This window comes from Echinops telfairi, unplaced genomic scaffold (assembly GCF_000313985.2).
Source record: "Echinops telfairi isolate 266 unplaced genomic scaffold, ASM31398v2 ScPeMD7_7467;HRSCAF=8505_1, whole genome shotgun sequence".
NCBI lineage: Eukaryota > Metazoa > Chordata > Mammalia > Afrosoricida > Tenrecidae > Echinops > Echinops telfairi.
The window spans coordinates 8,952,291-8,968,233 of record NW_022111368.1 but is presented as its reverse complement, the minus strand read 5'-3'; the positions used below and the strand labels follow the sequence as shown (position 1 = coordinate 8,968,233).

Sequence of the window (15,943 nt, the reverse complement as noted above, 5' to 3'; positions counted from 1 at the left end):
TGTACATTGTACTTGATGTGACAGAAATGTGGAATGATATATTAAATCCCAACGTAAGAAAAAAAAGCATCAGGATGAATGAATTTGTAAAAATGAAAAATAAGGGTGATGTAGATCGACATATCTTTAATCAATCTAACTTTTGAGCTTACTTTGCTTCTCAGTTGTTCAAAGTTGTGTGGCTTGTAAGGCTGAACATGACAATCCCTGACTCACCGCTCTCACTCTGACTTACCTCCTAACTCTCCGCCTTGCTCATTATTCTCTAGCCACATTGGCCTATCTGACCATACTGAGCAGGCGCCTATCATCGCTGTTCCACTTACTTGGCTGTTGCTATGGCTGAGCAAATGAAGCTCTGATGCCATGTTCAGATGCTCATCACAGCCTGCACCTCTAGCTGGTCGTCCATCACCTTGGACCATTCCTGCCCCCGCAAGCACATCAGACCAAACCAGGTTGGACTTCTCCTTTGCCTGCGTCTTATTTATGTGGCACGCCCAGTTCCCAGGCCAGCTCTAATCTTCCCTTTCCTTGTCAGGAAGCATCAAGAGGAGTATACAATTCTTATAGATAACTGTTCATGTTGAACTTACCGGTAAGTTCAACATGAACAGTTGAACTTACTGTTTTGTTGTAGGCTTTTGCCTACAACAAAAGCCAGCATTTCTCATCTCAGCACATGGCAGAGGCTAATCACTGTAGGTAACTGATAACATTTTTAACTGAACTGAATTTTAGATAATTTAAGTCATTTTACCAGAAAACTTTAGGGTGGCTCATAATATCAAAAACAGTAGTTATGAAAACAAAGAGTTTAAATATGCCCTTTAAAAGATTTGTCTCCTGGTCTATGAGATTTATAGACCAAATCTGTGTTATGTGTTGGAGTTTGTAAAGATATGATCCCCTCTTAGTATTTTCTTGCTTATACTCAACCAGCATCTTTTTAATAGAGCATTGTTTCCCCATTAAAAAAAACAACCCCATATATATAAGAATAACAAAACAAATTGACTTACTTGTCTTAATTCTTGGACTTCATCTTTTAATGCATACACAGTATCAACAAGGCTCCTAGAAGAGAAAATAAAATATAAACACATAAATAAGGACAAGGAATGAAGAAGCTATCCTGAAGCTTATCAAGCTGAAAACGATAATGCCAAATGATCTAACAACGCTCATTGCCCTATTTGGTAAAGCCCTCCGTTTACACACTTAAAAACAACCTAATTTTCTCTACTTTCTGCAGAGAAAATGCTGTCTGAAGGCCTGCCCAGCGCTCCAGCTCTTTCTCGGACTCCAGCCAGAGCCGCTCCTTTACAGCAGCGGTCCCATGCCTGCTTGAAGTACTAGAAGACATCTTACTTTTCTTCTATCACTGTCTGACCGTTACTTTTAGTCTCTTCGACAATGATCTTTTCTTCTTCAGGAAGCAAAACTTGTGGAGCAGATTCTTTGCGTGAACCTAGGATCATCAACAAACAAACAAACAAAACTGCAGATAAATACCATGAATGTATTAAGAAAAACAACTCGACTATACAACACTATCTACTTAAATATTAAATTCCAAGGGCTGCACAGTAAAACGCATTTACATCAAGATAACACAAGTAAGAAAATCTTTTTACCAAATTTCACTACCTTTGGTCTACTGACCCCATAGTCCTTGCGATATCTAAGGCAGTGCACAAGAACGGACGTGTAAGTCTTTCTGAAATTCACTGAACTTCAGTGTCTAAATCTGGATTATGGACCTCTTTTAAACACTGAAATGTTCACATGGTAAAGGGTCTGCTTATATTTCTCTAGAAATTAAAACCATTATTATCAAGTACTCTAAAAAGACATACCAGAACACGCAGACAATACACTGGATGTTTATAAAATTTAAAAGCTGTCAATAAAAATATTTCAATCTACAGTAAGATGTAAAATTAAAAAATATTAATGACATATACTTTCAAAATAGCAAAATTAAATTTTTTGTTCTTTTAGGAAAACTTTACTTTATATTCCCTGCAGTAGAAACATTTTTCAAATGAAAGGAGATAAACTCTACACCAACATCAAGTTTTTATTACATTTAAAAATCATATAGCACAGTATCATGCAAATGCCAACCTCTCAATGTTTGCTGTCAAACAGTTACTTTTGAAATTAATTAGGAAGCCCAAATATTTAAAGGTGAGAAAAAAGAAATCAACTCCTATTTAATGATATAAGGAAGAAAATAATCCTTTTTTAAAAAGAAAATGTTCTTATAGCTTATATATTAAAGGTGCTTCACAAAGTTGGTTGAAAAATGGAATGAAAATATAATGGCATTTCCCCACATACTTTTTGAAGTCTTTGGTATATCATCTACATTGCTGGGAAGACAAAACAAAACAGATACATCAGGGGCAAATTTAATTAAGGCTATAATCTACCCACAGAATACAAACTACAAGTGGAACTGTGACCTGTCTATTAATAAATACACTTAACGGGAGGACTACACTAAATAATTATGGAAATGGTGATTTAACTTATTAATTTTTGTTTTTCTTTCCAGGTCTTCCTAAAAGTTCATCAAATTATATGAATGGCACTTGTTGAGTAGCCTCAGTATAATAAAACTGTTTAAAGATATGATTTTAAGGACTAGTTTGACCGGCATTTTAAAACTTTATGCCTCTAATCGAAACAAGTTTCAGAATTATCAGAGCTTCCTGACAAGACACCTTCACAGACATCTAAAGGTCTGTTTTCGCCGTTCCAACCCAGCGGCCTGCAAGGCATTGAATTAGACTTTCCTGGTCAGGTGATTATGGATAAATAACAAACTCTCTAGGCTGCCATTTCTATATCTGCCAATGGGGATGGTAATATCTGTTCTAGAGGGCCTGGGAGGTTAAGTGAAGCAGGCGTGACTACTACCTGCTCACTGGTGATACAGAAAGCTACATGCTCAGTTAATACCTGAAGGGTTGGTGGTTCAAACCCACCCAGAGGTGCCTTGGAAGAAAGGTCTGGCAATCTGGTTCCGAAAGATCGTAGCCAGTGAGTGACACTAAGATGAAGTACAGTTGTCCTGATATACATGGGTCATCATGAGCCAATCTATTCAAAAGGTACAGGGTGTGTGTGTGTAACAGCGGTGTTACTACATGTCTCATAGACTGCATGTGGTGACATCAAAGTTAAAAACTAAACACAGTGAAGGTACTGTTTTCTCCCTCTGTATCACAGGTATTAAATGATAGGTAGGCAATCAAGCACAATGCAATGCCACACAGCACAAGTTTCACGATATATGGAAAATAAAAGGAAGAGCTTTGCATGTATTAACGAATAATTATAGCAAACGATCAAATACAGTACTCGGAATTTTGTCCTAAGCTGTACTGAACAAATAACATTTATCAAATATTACCTTTCCCACGGACTTTTATGTAAAAGAGAAAACAGCCCGAAGAACCAGAAACATTTTTTAATATAAACAATGAAAAAAAAATCTCTTACACGAGGCTATAAACACTATCAATGAGCTGCTGGTGAGAAGGAAGCACTGTTTTATTCATACTTCCTCTGCACAGCTACATACTATTTTGTCACACAGTGGTCTCCATGGTCAGGGAGTTATTTTTCAGGCAAAATGTCACATATGTGAAGCTATGGTCCCAGAAAGGATCACAGTTTTAAAAGCAGCAAATGGCAACAATAATGGCTCCCCAGGAATCCGAGAGAATCCAGAAAAAAGAAGTATAACCTTCAAATGGTACAAGTATGACCACAGGACCGGTCTTAAAAGACTCCGTAGGCTCCCAGGGCTCTACTGGCTGCAAGTCGGTTAGATCGTGACATTAGCTCCTGTGGGCCTTTCTGGTTAGTGGGGAACACTGCTAGAATATCTGGGCCATTTGGAAAAACACTGCTAAAGAAAGAAGCTGCTATGTGAAACGGAATTATAAAGCACCTGGCACTCCTGGGCTGAAGAGAGCTAAAGGTTAAGGGGAATCCTATGCTTCTGAAACATATCTTGTGCTGTGTGTGCAGAAAAATTTTCTCTATCCCGTATGTGTAGAAAATAGTTTCTCTTAAATTCCTCTGTGAAAAGAAGCAGACTGATGATGTCAGACAATTTAGTTGAGTCATAAACTTTCCTACTGTTATCGTTACCCAGTTCTATTGCACTGAGTCCAAACAGATGATGACCATGTTATTATTCACACCAAAACAGGCTATCAGCTGTATACAGAATGAAAAAAAGCTTTTATGCAATGGTACTCTAGGAGGACAAATTTCTATGTTTTTCTTTTCAACTATTTTATGATGTTTACCTTCTTAGGCAACTTATTTACATCATCTCTTATTAAGGCTTTCACTATCAGAATTCAAGTTTTCAAATAAAAAAAGAAAATAGTGTCACAAAGTTTGCTCACTTTGAAAAGAAAAGGTCAGGCGTGTTTTATAGAGGTGCTATGGCTAAAGGAACTAGGCACCACGGGCCTGGGGACTGGGAGTTTACACCCCACTCTGGGGAGAGGCTTCAATAAACATTGGCACATTACTGAACCACTGCGTTTCAATTTCATTATCTGTAAAACAATAATATAATTAGCCATCTCTGCAGAGCTTCTCTGAGAACTTAAAAAGTTACACTTCCTAAGTATCCTTTAGAGAACAAATTGATGAAAATAAAAACCTTAAACAAATATATGAATGGGGAGATCCTAAGCCTGTAATAACCGATGAATATTTACATATGCTGACAAGTACTTATGTGTCCAAGCACACTTGAGGCACACACGAATTTAACAGTAATTTTGAGACTATTGTTATAGGCAAAATCTACTAACTTTCTTATTTTTAAAATATGTCAATATTTTAAAATGCCATTAATAAATCGGGCAGTTAGCCTGGAGACTTTCAAACAAGATGACTTAGCCTGAATAAATCCACGTACCATGTAATGCTAATATTCTATATTTCAGTAAAATTTTCTGAAATGACAAAAAACCCTTACAGCCTTTCAATAGAACAATAAGTAAATCTTTTTAAGCTAGAATTACAAGTTGGCTATTTCTTTCAGAACTAAGGTTTCGAAGACAGTATTAACCATTTCACAGAGATGATTAAAAGCATTATCAGATCTATCACAGCCTGTCTTTTCCTGAAGTACCTGACGTGGAAAAACAAGGTACCAAACTACCTACCAGAGAACAGTGCATCTTCTCATCTTTAAATCACCTGGTTCTGCTACAACCGAACATGTTCATCACGATTCTAGCACCGTCAAGATCTGTGTTTCCCAAGCTGTGTGCCAAACACAAAGTTGCATCCTTCCAGAAGCTAAAGAAGGGCTCCTTAACAAATACCTTGCCGACAGGTTGTACACTATAACCACTTCTCAGATATTTACACTTAGCATGTAAAACATTTGCATAAGGTTTTGCAGTAAAAGTATTTCTTTAACTCAGCCTTTCCTAAACTTGTTTGAGTTCTGAACTCTGTTTTTATAGCATCAATATTAACAGTTTTCTTCTGGGTATGAGTTTGAAACATGCTAGACTAGCCTTTACCTCTGTCTGTGCCTGTAAATAGCATGCAAACAATTGTTGGCTGGTTTGGTTCTCCCCTGCCTCTGCAGTACGGGGGTGGGAATAGGACAAACATGAAAATGAGACGATGGTTTGTACTTGCACCAAGCCAGCATTTCTCCAAGAACACGCCTGAAGATCCCCGGGCTCACCCTAACGTCCTGCAGTTCAACACTGCCACTGTCAGTGGCCACTCTGTGTCCACCTAATTGTGGACACAAGGACACCTAATTGTGGACACACTCTCTGAGATAACTCAGAGAGTGGTGACTCGGAGAACATATATAAATGAACACGAACATGAAATTTTAAATCTCTTAGAGGTGTCTCAGAATACCCACTCCAAAATAAAAATATGGGTCATCCAGAGAACTTCCAGAGACTTCAGCTGGAGAAACACAGATCTGGCCTCACATTTTCCTTTTATAGACAACACCACCAGAGACAAGACGACTGGCCCAGGGGCAGCAACGGATTCACACCCCAAGCTCCAGAGCCCCATCCCTGAGGTTGCTCCTGTTGTTAGGACATCATTAAGAGCTGGTACTTTACAAAGCTACACAGAACAAATTGCTTCAGAAATAACGGTACTGTGTGAAATTCAGAATATGTGTGTAGCTGGCAAAGGGGCTTCAAAGTTTGTGGGAAAATTCCAATATCTTTTCCTTTCACTTTAGGCCTTTTGAAGCCCCTTCGTTATGTGTGTGCACATGTAAGACGGTGTGTGCCCAGAGCTTAAAGCAGATTAAGTTCATCAGAGAAGACTAGCTGTCTACTTGGCCTGCGATCCAGCACTTCTGTAAGCGAAAAACAAAAGAACCACAGCTTTCTCAAATTGGTAATTTTTCTAAAATGTGCATCTAATTGTTCTCCACTAAAATGAAGGTAACTTACAGACTAGAACAAAGTATCACACTTTGAAGAACATTTATTTAATAAATTATGTTTAAAACCTGGCAGGTCATTTTGCACTTAAGATTACAATAGGATTTTAACACCCCCTTCCCTTTTTTTTTTTTTTCAAGACAGGAACAGATAAATAGTATTTTTAGAGACTTATTCACATTTGTTTATCTTTTGTTGTCTTTATATTGATTCACTAAAAGCATTTAGTTCTGCACCTGTGCAATGTATTTTTCTTCATTCTATTTTTATCAGCCTGGTGTGTATTTCCTCAGGCAAAAAGTATTATCTCACCTGAGTCTACATAAAAACTTTTGACAGTTGTGCTTTTCTCCAACACTTATGCACAAAAGCTGTAAATGTTGCTTCTTAAAGACAAACCCCTTTTTAAAAAGAAAAGCTTATTTTCTCAAAAGAGAAAAATAAATGGAATTTTGAGAGGCACACAAAAAAGTGACATTAGGGTCAAGAACATGTATAACCCTAAGAAAGTGCAACTTTTTCTATCAAGTTAGGCAGAAGGTGCTCTGTTACCTGCCACTGGGGGAGACTGGGAGAAGGAACGCTGTATGCTCAGAACTGCCCAATAGCAATGAACTATGAACTATGCTGTGCCCCCTCCCCCATGTAACAAATATTAAAAGCCACGGGCTAGCAAATGCAAAATTTATTTCAACTGTACATAACAGATGTCTTTTTTATATAAAACAAACACTTCATTGCCATATGCAACCACGAACAATAATATGCATAATGTACAATACAATACAACATTCAGATATACATCCAATTAATTTTTCAAATGGCAGTCAGCTACTAAAAATGGCTTTTCCCATGGACAGATAAAAAGCACAATATATAGATTTTTTAAAAGGTCTTATATCACTATATACACATTACTGTGTTTTGGCAATAGTATGCAAAACACACAAGTAATATATCTTATTATGTAGTTATGGCAATTATTAGTTAAATGGGAACACCATTTAAGCCATTTGTAAAGGGCTTGATAATGGCTTAAACCTACCTTCTAATTCAGATTCTTCATCCTTTCCTTAAAATGCTAACTGTACACATATATATTACAAAATTGCATAAACAGAAAATACTATTGTTGGCATGACTAAAGTTCCACAAAAATAGAAACACTGACCCTTTGAACATCATATCACTGTTGCCACACTAGAATTTCTCCTAGGCCTGTGGCACTAATACTTCTAACCAGGTCACAAAAGCTAATGTTGTCAGACATTCCAAACAAATCAAAACAAAACAAAAAAAACAGATTATCATTATTCAGCAGTAATCTTTGCATTAAAGAAAATCATCAACATAGTGGTTTTAACAGGTACAAAAGGAATACTTGTAAATTGTCAAAACTTTGGTGTATAGAATATCAATTAAAATTTGTAATCAAGAGAATCCAAATGATACGTGGTGCTTAAGCAAAGTTCAAGTGCAGCAACTGCATTTCAATGTTGTGATATATATAGCACATGACATACACAACCCAAGTTTCCTAAGGCATGGCAAAGGCTATTTAAACCAATGCACAAAGTATTACAGACTCAAAGCAAACAAACAGATATTCTACTATTATATCTGAAAAGATGTCTATTCTATGCAATATAAAACAAAATCTGCTTCTATAGTCATTAGGTGGTATTAAGTATATAAATTTTATAGTTATTATATTTCTCCAAAAATTCCATTTGCCATTTGGCTGACCATACATTAACTCAATCTCTACTGTGAATTAATACTGGGCTCTGACTAATTTTAAAAGATTACTCTTCAACTTTCTTATATATATTAATTGCTATAAAAAATATGAAATCTCCAGATGACATAAGTAGTTCAGTAACTACTTCCCAAGGAGCAAATACTTAAAACGAACAGTTTTCTCATGACCTCACTAAGAATGGCCGCCTTGGGTAAGGAAGGAATCAAGCCGCCCGACTCTGAGACAGAGGTCCCGGGCGGAAGTTCACTAGCACCTCTGGGCTTGTGAGCAACAGAACCCAACTCCCAGGAGACAATCATGGATTAGAGCAAGTGATCACTAAGTGAACAAAATCGGAACACTGAATACATGGGTTTGGCGAAGGAGGGGGTGGTGGAAGAAGAGAGAAATCACAGCCACCTGGAATTACAGCCATCCTAAAGAAAGGAAAAAATGTTATTCCCGATTTATTATGACATCTCGTTTGCGGATGCTAGTTTCAATAAATTCTTAAAATACAACCTTCAGGGTCCAGTTTAATACAATGCAAATCGAAGAGAACAGTTTTTTCCCCTCTATAAATGACCAGATGTAGATTTGAATGCTACAACTGAATGCAACATGTCACATTCAGTTCTCTTTGAAGCAAAAATTAGTCTGAGTGAGGCCAGTGAAATCTCCTTACAACAAATCCCAAGCAAGCGGGGAGCCCCTCCCCCAAAGCTGAGCCTTTTAAAGTGAATGAGTTACATGACAACCTAGTAACTCTTCAATGTACTTACACACATTCCATTACAATACAGATTATGCTCTATAGGGTTGCTGTAAATGGAGTTTCACTGCAGCTTGTTGCTGAAAACAAATCACGTGTTCATGGCCGTTACAGGCAGCGTAAGTATGAATGTCAGGGGGGCAGCCAAGCTGTGACTAAAGCCAAAGCATTTCATTTTGTAATACCAAAGTATCTATCTGAGCTCAGTCTAATCTACTCTATTAGATGCCAAATACTTCCGATTTTGTCTTTTAACCTTTCGTAGAGTGGTAGGCTTACTGGCTAACAAATTATTCCTAGAGAAAGCTTGGTGTGATAATCAAAGCGAATGGCTGAGCTCTGACAGTAACTTTGCTCTGGAGAAAGAACCCCAGCGCCACGGCCCAATGGGAAACACGGAGACTGTCGTGACAGCACACGGAGGAGCGCTGAGGGGTGGGTGGCGAAGTCGACCTCTTAAGAGACATAAAGCAGACTCTTCTTTACATCTGCCAAGGCAAAGAACTCACACTAGCAACATAAACAGAGCACACGTCAAGATTACCAAGTGTTCCCAACAGATTTCTCAGAAACACGGCTCTCTGAGTTGAATTTACAGTACTTTTGTTGCATATTTTCTTCTTCTCTCTCAATAACTACTTGATCAGTGTGTCTATTTTACATTAAAAAGTTTTTGATTATGGTAAGGCTAAAGTCTCCTCCATATTGCTGGCACTTAGATCACAAACCTGTATGGTTTCAGTATAAAATATAAAAGTGTTTATACAGCTGTATCCAAAAAGAAATGAAACGGTTGCTACGCTGAGAATAAAAAACCAAACCATTTGGAGCTAAAAACAACCACTATCCAGTCAACAAAGAACCCCTCAGGTATTGGCTTAGGATTATACCATCTCCCTTCAACAGTCAGTTCATTTGAATGTATCTTCAAACTGGCAATCAAGCCTCCACAAAGTACAATGGAAAATATCAGAAACGCTCTCAAAAGTTGTTAAAATATCACATTAAAAGAGACACGGAACAGCAAGAAAACATCTAAGAGAAGCAGGCTGTGATACAACAAGCATTTGTTAAGAAAAGCTCAGAGTGCATTAGTTCTGGTGAGAGATATATGAGCAACAGCTCTTACGAGATGTAGAACCCATTCTGTAACTATGGGCTGTCCATATACTGTCATAGTCAGAGTCTTCCGAGAGGTCTGAAGGCTCCAAACGAGAAAGGCTACTGCGACGACCCAAGGAGTCTAGACTTGATTGGTCATCATCAGCCAAGACGTGATTATGCATCAGGTCAGTGCCTTGCCATGCTAAGGATGTATGGGTGAAATGAAATGACAGGTGTGGATAGGCAAAGGTGGGATGGAAAGGAAAACGAACAAGAATAGCCACAACCAAAAAACATGAAAACAAAAGCAAAAGGTGATGGGAAGAGAAGGGAAAGAGAAAATATTGTTACAAAATGGCATCGGTGCTTATTTATCCTTACTTATAGCTGGGTTTTAAAAATGAACTTAGTACATTCCTTAGAATCAAATCAAATCAATATTGTTACACGAACTTAAGTTATTGCTTTCAAAATATGCTTCTTTGAAAAGTTACTGGTTTAATGCCCTAATTTAAGAAATCTTTACAAATCCAGCCCAACTCCAAAAGATGATTCTAAAAATACCTGACAACCAATTCTACTCCACTTTATGAATGTAAATAGTCTCATTTGATATTATTTGTAAAAGAAACCATTTTTGTGGCTAATTTAAAAATTGCTTCCTATTCATTAATTGGATATATTAAATGCCAAAGAATTCAAAGGATTTTTGACTTACTTCTTCAGTTATCATCTTTCCCAAGACTATAAATCACCAGAAGTCATCTTAATCAAGGGGAACTAAACTTACCTTATCAGTACAAAACCACTGTAAAAATTTCAGAGTGCAGAAATGAATTAAACAGGGCCCACTTCCCTCTATCTTCCCACCTCCCCTCATCCTACTAATCTACAGGGTGCAGTATCTCTCCTTAATAGTCTCACCAGAGTTCAGCCAATGGAAATGAATACAATGGAAAGCCATGTCTGTTAACAAGGTTATCAATCCTGTGCAGATTCCCATTTCTTGCCCAGAAAGTATGAGAACGGGTAATGTCACTATGTTAATAGGACAATAGAAGGATGTGGGTACAAAAGGGCAGAACAGAAATAACCCCATGAGCAATTGGCAACTATGATTGATAGGACTGGCCAAGCAACTGTGATTCAGAAACATGCACAACCAGAAAAGGGCAATCTTGATGGGAGTAGAAATCCGTATCTTGCGCCCTTGGAGTGGCTGGTGAGCTTGAACTGCTGAACTTATGGTTAGCGTCCAACCATAACCCATGATGCCATCAGGGTTCCCAAGGGGATAGAGGGTCCTCTAATTATACACTCAATGAGACCTAAGAGGATTCCCTTGAGATTTTTGATGGCAAACCACAGCAATTACTGATTCCTTCCCCTGTTCCTTCCTCTGATGAAAGTTAATTCTGTCCCAAAGCCACAAGAATAAGCAGTGGACTATTTTTGGATTTAACTAAATCACAAAATGTCTGTGAAGGCGATTACTTCCTAAACATTCATACTTAAATGCTTTCCAGTAAAAGAGGTCTGGTTAAGTCTTTTTTGTATCAAAATTTATTTAGGTACACAATATTAACCTTCCACAAAGTATTTTTAGTATGCATTGAATGTGAGAAGAGTTGCTTTCACTATGATCCCATTTCCAAATTGTCTTAAGTATATAATGTTCATACCCAACAAGATCAATTTATCCTTTTCTTGAGAATGTTAGGTATAAAACCATATATTACTATAATCCCTCTGAGGCCACAGAGTGGGTTGAGCATCGTATCAATGTACTGTCCAATGCTTTTCTTGTATCGGAGAAATGGAATCAAGTAGCAATGGTATAAGAAGAAATCTGCACAGACGACGGGCCGTTCATTTCAGGCAGCCAGAAGCAGCAAAGCCACAAGCACATTACACGCACTGTGTCTTGTTATGAAACTACGCGGCTTGCGCTAAAACACACACGAAGCCCATTATTACCTGGTCTGTCCATCTGAGACTACTGGGTTGAAATTTTATTTCAAGTAATGGAAATTGAGAAGTCTAATTTTGAGAAAGTCAAAATCCAAACACTGTGGCTACATTTTACAGCTTATTAGTTAAAATGCAAGTATATGAAACTATAATCTACATTTACAAACAATTGCTTGACTGTAGTACATACACTAAGCCCAAATTTTGATAGGTTATCTAGACCTTTCCTCGAAATCACCTACCCTGCGGGGCCTTTTCCCCAGAAACAACATGGACTGATGTTGATGCTTGATAAAAAGTATTAGTGACAAACATAGGATATGGTAAAAATAATGGCCACAAAACATTTCCACCAGATTTTCTGAAGATTCAATGTAGATTTCAACTCTGCTAGCCTTACTTTCGTCTAACAAAAGCCAGAGTTTTGGAATAAGCATTAGTTTCAAGTAAGGCTGTAACACAAATTTTGCCCATCATTTTGCGGGCAATGAAACTGATGAGGTGAGAATAAGTGACCCGCCCAAAGTCAAGGCCAAGAGGGGACTGAAAACATGAAATCTAACAGATACCTTTTTAAATGCCAGAAGCAATATGCAAATCACCCACTTCTCCAGAAAATACTCAATAAAAGAAAGAACAGTACAAAAGACACCTTGTAGTGTCCACAGCTGTCTCAGAACTAGCACACCTACAAAATGCCAACCATTTAGGCAACGTAGATGGTAGCGAGAAAGGGGAAAGCCATCCTTTTCTTTGAACAAAAAGAAAAAATGCAGTTACATCTGCCCCTATCATACTGATTTTCATTCTCCATTGCCAGGAAAATTTTAAAGAAAAAGATTTTATTGTCCACAAATGTATTAGAATTTTCTCTTTAAAGGCACTAAGTGCAGTGGACACAGGTAAATTCAGTGGCAATAAAATCTACCAAATTAATCAAGTTGGTGTTTGTTTAAGAAAATTTAAAAAGCGATCACTTAAAAAGATTTGGGGAAGGGGTGGAGGGAACAGTGTTCCTTTAAAAAAGCCTTACTCTAGATTTATAATTTAGGTAATTCTAAGGCAATTAAAAAAATCTCACCCTGACAATAGTTTAAATAACTGATTTAATCTCCATTGTCTTCTAAACACATCTTCTCTAAGCAAAAGAACACTTTATAAATCCTGACAGTACCTTCCTCATTAATGTTTCCCAATATAATGCTAACTAGAAAAATCACAGTTAATTGCAGATAGCAAAGATCTTCTCACACGGATCTAAGGACTTCAGCTTCAATTTATTCCATGGGAAGACTTCTCACTAAAAACTGTTCGGACACAACTATGAACTATCTATCAATGGGCCAACTGAAGTTTACTTGAGAATGTAAATTTACAGAGAACAACACAATTCTTACAATATTACTGTAGAGTCAAACCTACTTGAATTGAGTGTCTGTCGTGTTTTGGCACTTGTGCAGTAAGCTTCAATCACTTTCAGAATTTGCGCATCTTCTTCCAAAGCAGCAGTGCCTGTCAAAAGAAGAGCAACAGACCGCGATTTACCTAAAATGAGTGAAGTTACCTAAAGATAAGCTAGGTGAATTCAAAATCAGCCATTCAACTAAAAACGATAATTAAGGCTGTAGTATCAGATAACTATTTTCAGATATTTAGAAAACAGTTATAGTCCAAAGATTTTTAGTTTCTTAAAAGGATCTGCTAGCTGCAACATATCTGACTAAGATTTAAAACCCCAGATATATAAAGGTTGTCTTATTGTTCAAACAAAAATTGGCCCCCTATCCTCAAATTGTAAAAGGACAAGGCGCAAGGAAAAGCAATTTTTAAAATATTAATATTGTCTCAGTAATAAAAGATGTTTAATCTTACTAACAAAGAAATGCAAAATAAAGAAAAGCATGGTTTCTCACATACTAGTCTGACAAAATAAAAAAGACCATTAGCTCTCAATGATGATATGGATACAGGCCAACAACTTTTAAAAGTCACTACAAAGGACAAACTCACTGCCACGGACCCCAGGCACACAGACCCTATAGCGCAGGGTCAAGTGGTCCCTGTGGTTTCCAAGAGGCTCCTTTACCGGAGAAGAAAGCTCATCTTTCTCTCACAGAGCCTGCTGGTTCTGAACTCCGACCTGGTGATTAGCAGTCCAGTAACTCTCCAGAATTTGAATACACTTAGGGAAGGCCTTTCAAAAAAGTATTCCCTCTGATCCATGGCTCATTAATAGGGAGTTGATCAAAGAAAGACCAACTAAAAATCACCAACAGGAGCCATGGGAAGGGTATTAAGAATTTATAAAACCAAACCTAGAGCTTGAAGTTATCAAGCTTGAACTCTGGAATAATAATAATAAAGAACAGTCTATAAGTAACCTATATCGAAAGATTTAGGAAGTAGGACTGAAATCTTCCAGACTGGCAGCATTTAATGATATTAGTACTAGGCACAACGTTGGTGCTCAGTAAATATTGCTGTACTGCTACTTCAGTTTATAGTGGACCAATTTCTCTTTCTGTATTACTTGGATATATTCACTATTAGGGGGCTTCAAAATGTTTGTGAAAAATTCCTTTATTTTCATTTCATAGTTCCATTATCGTTTTGAAGCCCATTTGTATTTGAAAGGGTTCACCTACTTAATTCTAAAGTAGGTGAAAACGGGTTAATTATTTGTATCTGAACAATAATTAGCTTCAATACAATTGTAAAATATCTGCCAGGCAAGTTGAGTAGCTACTAAAAAGAAATAATAAGGGACTCCTCTGAGGAGTAAGAAATAATACTTATGTAAGTTAAGTTCAGCAAGAGTAGCAAGGAAATTACTATAGATGGGCTTTTCCTTCTTTCCACCAGGAAATTAATTATCTTATTGAGTGATATTAACTGCATGGCTGGTGTGATCTGATTTTTTTTAGCTATGGATAAGTATGAAATTCATTGCAGACAAAGTGTTATAGAGCCAGAAAGGCAGCAGTGGATTCCATGACATGTATCCAACTGTATATGGTCATTACTGATCTACCTTCCATCAGAAAGGGGAGGTGAACGTAAATTAACAAGACAGCGCTTACTTTCTATGTGGCAGACTGCTCCATGAACTAAAAAAAAAATGTCTAGGATTCTGAATACCGAAAGGCTAACCCACTTTAAAAAAATGTAATATTATTTTAAAGCAATAAAGTTTACAAAGCACACATTTAAAGATCATTGTATGAAATTTCTCTACTCCATAGCAACGGTTGATTTTCATTTTTAAAATCATTTTATCGGGGGTTCTTACTGATATTATAACAAGTCATAAATCAATTATATCAAGTCAACGTATACCTATGTTGTCATCATCATTTTCAAAACGATTCATCCAGGGTGCAGTATAGAGAGAAACACACCACATTCTCCTAGTTCTTTAAAGTTTCCTCCCCCCACCACCATAACCCCAGTTCTACCCCACAAATCCTGCTAGACTGGAGTATGTACATTGGTACTGCTAAGGCTTTCAACATAAGGATTCCAGGACAGATAAACCCCTCAGAAACAGTAGTGGGAATATTGATACAATGAGGTGGAGGGGGCATGGCAGAGGAGGGGGAACTCATACAAATGATGGATATATAACACCCCTCCCCCCTGGGGGGGTGGCGTACAAGTAACAGAAACATGGGTGGAGGGATACAGCAGACAGTGTAAGATATGAAACATATATCTTTTTTCATAATTATATATATATTTATATATAATTACATATATAAATAATGTATTAAGGGTCCTTGAAGATGGGAAGGAGGGGGAAAAAGAGGAGCTGATACCAAAGAGTTCAAATAGAAAAGTAAATGTTTTGAAAATGGTTGATTTTCCTTTTACTTCATCGGC

General features: G+C 37.3%; 1 protein-coding gene across 3 annotated transcripts in view; it reads right to left on the bottom strand.

The window, feature by feature from the left end:
* Positions 1-15,943, bottom strand: part of ARHGEF7 (Rho guanine nucleotide exchange factor 7) — a 106,091-nt gene that overhangs the window by 6,939 nt on the left and 83,209 nt on the right. For 2 of the 3 annotated variants that reach the window (XR_006679461.1, XM_004704306.3), the window contains exons 16-19: positions 13,487-13,576; positions 10,119-10,295; positions 1,372-1,471; positions 1,023-1,077 (exon numbers count right to left, since the gene is read on the bottom strand). Coding sequence is in view for 2 of the 3 variants with exons in the window: in XM_004704306.3 (XP_004704363.2) it covers positions 1,023-1,077; positions 1,372-1,471; positions 10,119-10,295; positions 13,487-13,576 (422 nt within the window). In the remaining variant the exon portion in view is untranslated. The remainder of the gene's footprint in view (positions 1-1,022; positions 1,078-1,371; positions 1,472-10,118; positions 10,296-13,486; positions 13,577-15,943) is intronic. The other variant, XM_045283932.1, reaches the window with a different exon arrangement.